Source organism: Hylobates moloch, unplaced genomic scaffold (assembly GCF_009828535.3).
Source record: "Hylobates moloch isolate HMO894 unplaced genomic scaffold, HMol_V3 SCAFFOLD_1, whole genome shotgun sequence".
Classification (NCBI taxonomy): domain Eukaryota; kingdom Metazoa; phylum Chordata; class Mammalia; order Primates; family Hylobatidae; genus Hylobates; species Hylobates moloch.
In genome coordinates this window covers 64,004,621-64,017,445 of record NW_026652276.1, presented here as the reverse complement: position 1 = coordinate 64,017,445, position 12,825 = coordinate 64,004,621, and the positions used below count along the sequence as shown (strand labels likewise).

The following is a 12,825-nucleotide window of genomic DNA, read 5'->3' as shown; positions in this document are numbered from 1 at the left end:
AAATAAAAGACAGGCCAAGAAAGAGAAGCCTTTGATGGAGACTCAGGGGAAGCAGCCAGAGGATTTAGAAGCGATGACCACTGAGACCAAGGGGAGTTTCAATAGTCTCAGGAAGAAAAAGGTTAACAGAATCCAATTTAGTAGCAACTAATATATGAACTGACAATCAGCCCTGGAATTTGGGAGTCTCAGCATGTTTATATCTTGAGAAAAAGGGGCCAGCAGATAAGGAAATAGTGACGGCGGAAAGCAACTGATCAGCCCTCGTGGTTGGCCAACTCTGTCCTCGCTGTCCCTCTTTTAATGGCAGTGCTTAAGATTGACCAAGCACTAATTAGCCTGAGTACATTGAGACCATTGTTCTCCATGTTCTGAGTATGTTTTTGAATTAGTATAACTTCACATTATAGCGTCATTTTAGGTAGCCTAAAGACATGTTTGGTCCATATTAAATGTCATGAGTTAAACTCCCAGATATTTTTCTGGGGTCCAGAAAAAAAGCCAGGTGTCCCCCAGAGAGGGGAGGAGGGAGAAAGACTGAATTTCAATAACATCTTTAGGCCAAGCACAGTGGCTTATGCCTATAATCCCAATTCTTCGGGAGGTGGAGGCAGGAGAATTCCTTGCACCCAGGATTTCAAGATTACAGTGAGCCATGATACCACCACTGCACTCCAGGCTGGGCAACAGAGCAAGATCCTGTCTCGAAAGCAAACAAACTTATTTAAGCAGTCTAAAACTTTTAAAGCCTATGTTTTATTTGACATAAGTCCTATTTGATGTATGTCTAATGATTAAAGTGCTGCATTTCAACAAGGCTTTAAGTATATCAGACTCAGCAAATTTTATCATCTTTTTCAAAGACACATAGCAGATAAAATACTTGAAACTAGCATTTTTATAACATGCTCAGCATAAATTGTTACCTGCCTTGAGCAAACAAAAATTTGCAAGGCTGGACGGTCTAAGGAATTGCTCTTCTAAAGTAATATTACTTCAACCAGCCTGGCCAACATGGTGAAACTCTGTCTCTACTAAAAGTACAAAAAATTAGCTGGGTGTGGTGGCAGGTGCCTGTAATCCCAGCTACTTGGGAGGCTGAGGCAGGAGAATTGCTTGAACCTGGGAGGCAGAGGGTGCAGTGAGCCAAGATTGCACCATTGCACTCCAGCTGGGCGACAGAGCGAGACTCTGTCTCAAAAAAAATAAAAATAAAGTATTATTACTTCCTGATCTATATGTACACAAAAACATATATAATTCTATTATTTAACCCTCATGAAACTTAAACTTTCACGCTTGAGAGGGAGCCTAGATGTTGGACCCAAGCCTGTAGACAGGACATTTTATGTGGCATCTGTCCCTTATAAATGACTTTGTTTCACACCAGCTATAATTTCATATCTTTGTTTGTTTGTTTGTTTTTTGGAGGCAGAGTCTTGCTCTGTTGCCCTGTTTGGAGTGCAATGATGCAGTCTCAGCTCACTGCAACCTCCGCCTCCTGGGTGCAAGTGATTCTTCTGCCGCAGCTTCCCAACTAGCTGGTGTTACAGGCATGCACCACCACGCCCGGCTAATTTTTTGTATTTTTAGTAGAGATGGGATTTCACCATGTTGCCCAGGCTGGTCTCAAACTCCTGGCCTCAAGTGATCCTCCCACCTCGGACTCCCACAGTGCTGGGATTATAGGCATGAACCACTGCACCCAGCTTATGTCTTGTTTAATGCAGTACCCTGAAAAACAAAATGAAATAGTCTGTAATAAAACTAAGGCAACCTCAGCACCCCAGATTACCGTAATAATAAAAATCCAACTCCTCTTGAGCCTATCTTCAATACATTACATTTTATCACTGTTACTAGTTTGATTCCTGGCCCCAGAAATTGTGCACAGCTTGTGTTAAATGCAGTGAGAGTTGGGCTCATATAAATGTGAATAACGGAATATGACCCATCTATTCCAGCTAGAATCACTGTATTTTATTAAATCAAGATGCCATCAGTTGTTACATCCATCATCATTTTGTGCATTACTGAGAAAAGGAAAAAAAAACCACTACTGTCAATTGAACTGACACAGTGCTTCAGAGGCGGTGAATGTAGGGGGAAATGTGCATCTTAGAATCAGCGAAATGTAAATATGAGAATTGAAGCAAAAAAATTGCTTAACATACTATATAGTAGCATCATTTAAAATCCCAGTCATATCTGTCATCCTCTCTGTCCACAACATTTCACATACCCAAATAATTATTCTGTGATGAAATAAAAGTTGCAAGTGTTTTTGTTTATTCCTGAATTTCATAGTTCCCTGAGGCTTGGCCAAATTTGTTGTCTGTGAAGATACTCTTTATAGAATCCTTCATATCTTCTTTAAACTTTAAATTGTTGTCATTTTGAACATAATTTGGCAATATTTATTAAAAGCCTTAAAATGTTTTTACCCTTTTACCCTATAGGTCCATGGCTGATATGTCTATTAATGCTGAAATTTAGAAAACAATCATGCACATATTCATGACAGTATTATTTATACTAGTAAAAATCAGTAACAGCATAAGTGTCCAATAGTAGGAAATACTTGCTAATGCAACTATTAAAATTATGTGTGTGAAGAGTTTGAAACAAAATAACTGCTTACGTGCAAAGAATAAGGGGCAGATACAGTACGTAAACTGTGCACCCATTAAACAATATTAAAAAATACAGAGGAAAAAAATCTAGAAAGAAATGGGCCAAGCTACCAACAGTCGGATAGTAAGATGCATTTTTTAAAAATTTGTCTATATTTTGCATTTTCCAAATATACTATAATGGTATTTTTGTAACTGAAAAAACAAGTGATTTTTAAGAGAGACCCAGGATTTGGTTTTTGACAGCTCTAGCTTTGACAGTTTCTATGCTCATTTTCTCATTCCTTTTGAACCAGTTTTATTTTTATCTAAAGGGTTTAAATTTATGATGATTTCATCTTGCCATATGTTTCATATCCTTCTCCAGCCGTTAGGCTTCTATGTTTTTCTCCCAGAACCCACAGTTCCATTTAGTAAAATGTTTATGCCAGAGTCTCACCCAGCCTAAGATAAATCTTCACCTAGGAATTACCTGCCAGGGTTGATGAATGGTAGTTAGTAGCTAAGGAGGTGGCAATTTAGGTAATTGATTCTGGCTCAAATCTTTAAGACGGTAACTTCTTTTATACATTGGAAAGGAATTGTGTGCTTCTTGGATATATTAGACTTGAAATGTGCATAAGGGACATGAGGTGTGGGGAAATGAGCATGCATTGTAGTTTTTAGTGCAGTCCGAGCTCAGTAAAGCAAGTGGTGAGAATATGCATCAAACCTGCTGCATGAAGAATCTGTGCCCAGTTCCTGACTTCAAGGTGCTTCCTCCCTGTTAGGCCTTTGGTCCTGTATGCCACTAACAGCGATGTTATTGCTGACAAGTCTCCATAGCTCTTCTTGCTCACTGGCTGGCGCCAGGGGCTGGTCCTCTGCCTCGTTTTTCCTTGCTTATGCCACTGCTCACTCCTCTTGGGTATATTCCCTACTTTATTTCTGCCATCTTCTAGGCCCTTTTCTGTTGTCATGAAGAGCATCATTTCCCTGACAATACTTGTCCCAAAGTTTCCATGGTATTATTATAGAAACATGGTATTATTAGGTAAAAATAATTTTTAGGGCAGGAAATAATAAACGTAGACCTAAGCGCTACCTGAGAGCACTACACCAGAAAGCTCATGGCACTTGGTTGTAGCAAACTTCAAAAACAGCCTGTACGATCAAGGCAAAAGGAGGAGGATGCCCAGAAAGGGGCTGTTGCATGCTCAGTTGCCGACCTACACTTTTCACCACTGGGGTTGCCAGAGTGGGAACAGTCTTGATTTCCATGCTTCCTGTGCTATGTAACAGCAACTCTTTTCTACCACTGCATAGATATTATTAATAAAATGATGTCTTTTAAACTTTTAGCTTTGAACTCAACATGCTTAACATCTGGCTTGAAATCATAGCAGCAGAGATGAGTCTTCTACTTTTGTCTCAATTCTAAAAGTGATTAGAATAAGAACTAGCAAAATGTATCATTATGTACTTAAAATGGAACCAAACTGTTTTCTTTTGGCACAATGTTAATATTTTGGCAGGAAAGTGTAATTCTTTACCAATAGTGGTAAACCACAGCAGATCTTTGGCTTTGAGTATTTGCCATCATTAAAAAAAATAGTTTTGAAGTTTGAAAAAAATTTACATTAAAAAATTAAATGGAAAAAAACAAATAAAAATACTTCTATTTTTCTTCATCTTAATAAAAAAATACTTTTTTTTTTTTGAGACACAGTCTCTCAGTTTTGCCCAGGCTGAAGTGCAGGGACACAATCTTGGCTCAATGCAGCCTCCACCTCAAGAGTTAAAGTGATTCTCCTACTTCAGCCTCCTGAGTAGCTGGGACTATAGGCATGTGCCACTTGACCCAGCTAATTTTTGTATTATTAGTAGAGTTGGGGTTTCACTATGTTGGCCAGGCTGGTCTCGAACTCCTGACCTCAAGTGATCCATCTGCCTTGGTCTCCCAAAGTGCTGAGGTTACAGACATGAGCCACCACACCCAGCCTTCATCTTAATAAGAAATACTTTAACTAAGATTTCTCTCTTTTGCTCCCATGCTACTCTTTTTGCCATCAATGGAAGAGAGAACAGGGTTTCAACAATAAGAGAATTAAGTAAGGACATAGGTGATAAAACTCTCTCCAGACCATCCCAATGAATGCCAAAGTCAACTTTGCATAGAATGTAAAAATACCTTGATTATGCTCTTATCAGAGGGCCAAATACTGATGATTTGCCCCATAAAGTATAGAAATTCCTATGAACCATAATCTAAGCATCAGAAAATCCCCAAACCCAGAATTATTTTTGCACTATTCTAGATACTAGTTGATCTTCAACATGATAACCAAGAAGCACTGTGCAGGATTCTGACTTAGCGTTTCAATCAAATTTGTATGTTTATTTAATACAACCCCAGAAAGGTTAAGTAACTTGGTGAAGACTACTTAGCCCTGAGATCAAGAGAACCTGATCTTCTGACTCCCAGGCCAGAATTTTTATTTTTCACATCACATCTAAGAAAAAGAATAAATTATATTTAAATTAAAAACCTCTGAGTTCATTTCTTATTGATATTAATGGCTACATGTTATCTTGTGTGCCCATCACACATACCTATAGGCGTGATCACATGTAATGAACATGGGATAAGATGAGAGCTTAAATAAGAATTTAATTTTTTTAAATATCCAGAGCAAGCTTTTCTTATAAATGGCAAACCTATCTTTAACATTCCCACCCTGAAGAAAACCACTACTTATCCTTGCCCTTGAGTTTTTGTGGGGTTGTTTTGTTAACACTCTTACAGTGGCAACAGAAGGTGTAGCTACTTTGGAGGAACTATTATTTGAGATTTGTATAAAACCCTCAGGTCAAGACTGTGATTCTGGGCTGGGCAGGGTAGCTCCTGCCTGTAATCCCAGCACTTTGGGAGGCTGAGGCCAGACGATCACTTGAGGTCAGGAGTTTGAGACCAGCCTGGCGAACATGGCAAAACTTCATCTCTACTAAAAATACAAAAATTAGCCAGATGTGGTGGTGCATACCTGTAATCCCAGCTACTTAGGAGGCTGAGGCATGAGAATCACTTGAACCCAGGGCCGAGGTTGCAGTGAGCTGAGATCACACCACTGCACTCCAGCCTGGGTGACAGAGCAAGACTCTGTCTCAAAACAAACAACAACAATAAAACTGTGATTCTGCAATTAAAACTATCAAAATAGCTTACCATGAGGCCTCCCACTTATATGACACCAAAGCATATCTGGTTCCAAATATTTCAGTAACTAAGGCAACTATGTATTTACTTGTAGGCAGAGAAGCAACAAAGAAGAAATCAGCATCTTTTGTGGTCCTAACTTACAGGAGAAAGGCCTTTGGTACTCACAATAGATAAGAGTAATGCAGTGTCGTTGTTGGGTCTTTTTTCTAATTCTAAGTGTTTGAGATTTTGCTCCAAGAAAAATGATCCTGAGCACTTTTTCGGGATGAAAAGATACCAGGAGTCTTCCTTTGAGGCACATGGTTTATCTGCTAAGAATGTTATCACCTTTTTCCCCATAAAACATTCCTGTTTTCTCAGATAGTCAGAGACATATTTCCTCCTATCTCCAAATGTAATGACTGTAGAATCTGTATCCACCTTTAATCCATCAATGTGACAGCCCTCCAGATCAAGTATATGATTTGACATATTTTACAAACTGGTTCTAACAGCTTCAAACAAAATCCAAAGGCTGCAAGTGATAGTTCTGTCCTCAAAAAGCAAAAACTGGGTTGAGGGAAGGGAAGATATGGGGACCAGGATGGAGACAGGAGAGAAGAGGCTGCTCTGTGCTCCATGCTCAAGGAGTAAGCAATGAAGAGTTTAGCTACTTTGTATTTACCCTGGGTGTTTTAATAGGTACAGAGTTGTAATTATGAGATTATATTTGTTTATGTATTGATTTACTGTATTCATTGGCTCTGAATGAAGCAGAATGCCCATTCCCTGAAGCAGATGCCCTCTTCACTAGGCACTGACATTTATATCATTACATCTTCTAATCACTGATCTTAATGGGAAGGAAAAGTAGGCTGTCTTTTCTCTGGGCCTTGTCTTCTCACAGGTCTTTAACTTGAGGCTTGATAATTCCAATTAGCTACATCTGTAGTCTATAAATGGAACATGTTTCTGTGTATCAATGGGATGTTCATTCCCAGAGGATTCACTGTACCTTTGTCAACAGGGTCCTTGTAGGGATGCCATGCTTATGTAAAGCTGTTCTCTTCTTGTAATAAATGCAGTTGCTCCACATACTAAACCGTGTTATAGCAAGTAGTGTTTTACTGATGCTAACTTAAAGCATGTTGGAGGTAGTGTCATGTAGAGAACTTAGAGCTGGTGTACTTTCAGTGCTATGTTCTTTGTTATTGTTGTCAGTGTCTACACTGTTCAGTGAAGACACCTTTTTGTTTGCACTTAAGTTAGTTCTGCAGCATTGTCATATGTATTAATTATGTGCTCCTGGAAAATGAAAATACAGATGTTTTCTTTAAACAGACTAAAATATAATTCTATAAAGTAAAGCCAGTTCATTCCATTTCTAACTAATTTTTAAGATAACTACCCAGCTTTGAAACAACTCCCAAACTTTAGAAACTAGAACAAAAACGTGAAAGAATTTTCAATGAAAACAATAGTTTTCATCACAGGCTGCAAAAAGTAATATATATGTGGTGGTAGACTGGGCTCGAGTGTAATGGGCCTCACTCTAAAGGAAAGAAAATTTCATGAATCACTTTTATGAAATCTATTAACTCTTTCAGCCCACCAACCTGCAAAGTAGCAATCTTATTTTATAAAAAATGAATACCTTAATTTTGAGCCATTTATTTACTCCTTGCTGGTAGGGTCTGGCTCATGGTGGCTTCAAAAGTTAGAGCTAAGAACATCACAGACATTATTGTCTAACTTGTACCTGTGTACTTGTTCTGTTTTATGCTTGCTTATTAATTTTAAATTACATGTGTGGTTTTTGTTATTTTAAGGCACTCAACCAGAATGCTGAACTAAGGAGTCGATTGAACAGAATACATTCAGAGTCTATTATTTGTGATCAGGTTGTCAGTGTAAATATTATTCCTAGCCCTGATGAGGTAAGACTCATTTTAAATAGATGCAGAGTACCTATTTTTTAGCATCTAAATTTACTGCATATTTTTGTTTATTTATATCCAGTTCTTTCACTGTTAATAAGGTTCCCTCCATAAATATTTGTGTCACTGACAGTTCAATGTTCTTTGAAGTAAAGGATATATAAGAGCTTGACATCATTTATACCTGGTGATCAGTGTCTATTTTTATTTATTCCTATGTTCACCTGATGCCACTGAATATTTGATTTATATATCTACTCCAGCTTGTTAATTTTCAGTGTCTGTCTCATTCGTCATTAGAAGTGTTCATTAGCATCAAATGGCCAGTGAAATGTTGCAAAAAAAAAAAAAAAAAATTTAGCTGAGAAGTTGCCAAGTAAAAGTGTTCTTAAGGTTTGTTTTGAAAGCCCTAAGGACAGAAGTCACCTGACCTTGTTAAGATAATACTAATGGTGCTGCTACAGCTACTGCTGCTGCTGCTGCTAATTAATAGCTGACATGTGTCAAGTGAATGCTTACTATGTGCTAGGTATTGTGTTAATGACTTTGCATGTGTTATCTCATTTGATACTCTCAACAACGCTCTGTGTTAGGTGGTATTATTATTCCATTTTTCAGATTGAAGAAATGTTAAGAGAATAGGGGAACATTCAGTATATGGGCTAAACTTAAGTGTATAATTCTGTTCATGACTCTCCATAAAATTATTACTTTATAGCATGAGAACTTACACTTTTTAACAGTAATGTTAGAGCTTTATATACAGTGGTGATATATGTAACAAGATGAGAGGTTTAACTGATACTAAGGTCATATTTGTACCAAAAACATACATTTTACTAGAAATCTATAGGTACAAGGGTTCTAACCTCTTAGGAAACATTATCCCAGGACAACTTGTCTTTGACTTAAGTTTTCCACCCTAAATCCATTCGCCTCCATGGGCCCTGTGTTCTCTGATAATACTTATATTCACTCAACTGCCCAGAATCTAGAAGTATTTCTAAAATTTGTCATTCAAAAATAATTTGATAATCTCGGTTGGAATCTTCTTTTCAACCTGAAATGTGTACTAGAATATATATATATATATTTCTTTTACATTTTTTATTGAAACTTAAATAGCTTCCTTGAAAACTATTTATCACTTATTGAATAAAAGTATAATTTGAAATAAGGTTCAATATTCCAGTCATGTGTTTTATTGGTTCAAATTCATGATCAAATTGGAAAGTGACGTATATAGTCTGTCTCAAAAATTAGTTTTATAGATTTTCTTAGCATGACTCTAGTAGTTTCTACAAATATTTCTTCATGTTTAATGTACCGTTAGAATATGACAGACCTAAGAAAAAGAGAATGAAGTTGTCTCTACAGTCAAGCAGGGTATTAATAGCAGCTTAACCTGACTTAGTATCAATCAACCAAAGATTTAAAATCAAGGCACAGTACCAACACCTTTCAACTATTCCTTTTGGGGTCTTTAGACACATTGGAAGAAAAATTATACAGTAATCATTACTGAATTGCAAGTGAAAATTACTTGTAGCCACCACTTTTTAACATACAGTATTAAAGAGTAGAAATCTGGCTAATTTGAAGGAATAGATATTCTAACAGGAAGAAAAGCAATTACACTGTATGCTTCTGTCTTCTGCAGGCTGGTGAGCAAATCCATGTCAGTCTCCCCCTATCACAGCAAGCAGCCAATGAGAGCCGCCTCTCCATGTCAGAGTCTGTTTCTGAGTTCTTTGATGCCCAAGAGGTGCTCCTCTCTGCAAGTTCATCAGAGAATGAGGTATGTATGCCTCCTTGACTTGTTGGCCTCGACATCTTGTGACTGAGTTTGAGTTAAAGAATATAAAACTGTGGAACTTTTTGGTGGTTACTTTCATTTGTTTTTTTGTTTACATCATAGTAAAATGCCCAAATTGTAGCAAAGCTAAAAGCATGCAAACTGTTATCAGTTCCCAATTACTAAGCACGTAACGTTTCTGAGCATCAAGAATTTAAATTTGATGAATTAAAGGAAAGAATCAACATTTATTGGAGTGTCTTCTATGATTCCTATTTCAGGGTAACAAAAGAGTTTATGACAGAGCTCTTTATAGAAGGAGACTAGCTAATAAATATAGAAAGAATGAGAGAATTAGGAAAGCACCATTCATGCACATACACAGACACATACATATTAGATATTTTTGCTAGGGACATGAATTTAATCTTAGAAGGATAATGTATAGCACAGAGCTAGTTGGGTAATTATGGTTTTTGGAGGTTAACCACTGACTATCATAAAAGCTGTACTGAATTGCTCTTCATGCTTATGATTCTTGCCAAGGTCTTGGAAACAGGGAATCTCTTCCTTGGTCAGGTTGCAGAAATTAGCTCTTTTACTACAGTGTAGTCAACTTTTTTTGGCATGAGGAAAGCAGCCAAAACTCTTTTCCACACAGCTGATTAGGAATTTTGTCATTTGGGATTGCAAATCTATACTGCATTTTTACAAAAACGAAATGAAATCATTGCTAAACATTATTTCCATGTGCATAGAAAACAGATTGGAAGGCAACATCCTGACAATTAGTAGTAGTTGTTTTTGGATGTTTGAAATTATGAGTGATTTTAGAAACAAAGACAAAGTGGAAAAGAGAAAGCAGTAATGAATACATATCATTTTTATAATGGGAGAAAAGTAAAATAGAATTCTTATGTCAGATACTGAATTTGTCAGCATACCAAGGTGCGCACCTGCCTGTCAGATCCCAAGGCATGCATTAACAGGTTCACAGAGACTTCCATTCACAGGCTGGAATGCTAATTTAATGATCTGTGATGGTAACTGATACATACTCTCAGATGGACAGAATAATCATCCTTGCTAATTAGTGCGTCTTTTCCTGTAGGCAAATCTGCATGGCAAGCCTAATTCTAGTCGGAGATTGCCTGATGAGCAAGGGACACGAGTAAACCTAAGGCTACAGGGCCAGAATGTTAGAGCTTCATACTCACCCTCCATCATAGGGATACTCTGCCACAACGACTTGGTATTTGTGTCCGTCTGCCTGCACCCCCAGGGACCACCATGCTGTCGATAATGCTACGAAAATTTCCTTTTCTGACTCTGCCTTGCTGAGCTCCCATTGCTGACCCATCCTTCATCCTTCTTTTTTTTTTTGCTGTTGTTTTTGTTTTGTTTTTGTTTGTTTGTTTTTGTTTTGAGACAGAGTTTCGCTCTTGTTGCCCAGGCTGAAGGGCAGTGGTGCGATCTTGGCTCACCGCAACCTCTGCCTTCCGGGTTCAAGCAATTCTCCTGCCTCAGCCTCCCAAGTAGTGGGGATTACAGGCATGCACCTCCACGCCCTGCTAATTTTGTTTCTTTAGTAGAGACGGGGTTTCTCCATGTTGGTCAGGCTGGTCTCGAAATCCCGACCTCAGGTGATCCGCCTGCCTCAGCCTCCCAAAGTGCTGGGATTACAGGCATGAGCCACTGCACCCGACCCCTTCATCCTTCTTTAGTCAGGTTACAGTCAGACTTGACCGTGCATTATCTGAGTTCTGACCTATCATCTGATGACTTCCTAGCTTACCTTTCTGAGAGCTATTTCCAAGTCCCTGGGGCACACCAAGCTGGGACCCCAGGTACTGCTTGCCCTGGACACTGGGTATACAGAAATGAAGAGGATGTGAAGCAGGTTATTGCATGAATCCAAGCAAGATGGTGGTGCCACCCTGGGACAGGTGAGGGGTTGGGGAGTGAATGTGGTGGCAGAGAGAGGGATAAGAAGGTGGAGGGCGGGGTCGCAGGGAGATGAGACATTCTCTGTGAGGCATCATGAGTTTATCAGACCCCTCAGTGGAGTTACCTGTCAGGCATTTGCATATTTAAGTCTAAAGCTCAAGGACAGAACCGTCCAAGAGACACTCAGCTCAGGATCTACATAACCAGCTACCTGTTAGACACTGACACCTGGTGCTCACAGAACCTCTAATTTAGCACATCCCAAAAGAGTTTGTCAACAAGCCCCACCACTCCGCCAGGGGAGAAACCCCAGCCTGCCCATACCTCTCGTATCATCTGTCTAAGTGCCCCTCTACCCAACTGTTCACACCAAATGCCTGAAGATTTTCCTTCACTCCTTCTTTCCCTTTACTACCACTCACCTTGATTCACTCGGGTTCTGTAGCTTCCATCATCTAAATACTCTCAGATCTGTACATCTTTCTGCAGCTTCAGTGCCACTGCTCCAATTCAGTTCCTATCTGCTCCCCACCTAGATCACCCCGTCAGTCTCATAACTTTTCCAGTCTCCCATCTTGCTGCCTCCCATCCATTTTCTGCTGGGCAACCTGAGTAATCTTCCTAAAAGGCAAATCTGATCATGTCTGTATTCCGCAGTGTCCTTAGGATAATATTCTAAACTCCTTAGCTATTAAAACAAAGACCCTTATAATCTGATGCCTGCTGTCGCTCCAGCCTCATGCCACCTGTCTTCTGGAGCCTTCCAACAGCCAAAGGAATGATTTCTGGAGTTGCCCATTTGCTAAAGATACCTCGTGTCCCTTGCTGTAGCAAGGAGAGTGACTGTCTCCTACAACTCACACTGGAAAGAGCTGAACTGTACCCCCATTCCTTGTGCCCCGTACCTCACAGGTTTTCATAAAATAACTGCTTTTACTTGCAACTTCTCCCTTTATCACAACAGTTGGCCTTAAGTATTTGAAGGGGGTAGGCCAGGAGATAAACCCAAGTGACAGATATTATGATGTTCTCAGAGTTGCTTTTCCCCTTCAGCTAAGGCTTCGTTTCTGGGACAATCTCATCTGCCCAAGTCTCTAAGTTCCCTTATGTATAAGGAAGTTCTCACATTGCCGTAAGGAAATACCTGAGACTGGGTAATTTATAAAGAAAAGAGGTTTAATTGGCTCACAGTTCTGCAGGCTGTACAGGAAGCATGATGCTGGCATCTGCTTGGCTTCTGGGGAGGCTTCAGAAAACTTACAACCATGGCAGAAGGCCAAGGGGAAGCTGGCCCTCACATGACCAGAGTAGGAGCAAGAGAGCAAGGTGGGAGTT

The 12,825-nt window shown here is 39.2% G+C and overlaps 1 protein-coding gene across 8 annotated transcripts in view; it reads left to right on the top strand.

Moving 5' to 3' along the window:
* Positions 1–12,825, top strand: part of OSBPL6 (oxysterol binding protein like 6) — a 237,049-nt gene that overhangs the window by 205,932 nt on the left and 18,292 nt on the right. For 5 of the 8 annotated variants that reach the window (XM_058440763.1, XM_058440769.1, XM_032755284.2 and 2 more), the window contains 2 exons: positions 7,641–7,748; positions 9,409–9,546. In XM_058440763.1, coding sequence (XP_058296746.1) covers positions 7,641–7,748; positions 9,409–9,546 — 246 coding nt within the window. The remainder of the gene's footprint in view (positions 1–7,640; positions 7,749–9,408; positions 9,547–12,825) is intronic. The other 3 variants (XM_058440778.1, XM_058440774.1, XM_032755283.2) reach the window with 1 other exon arrangement.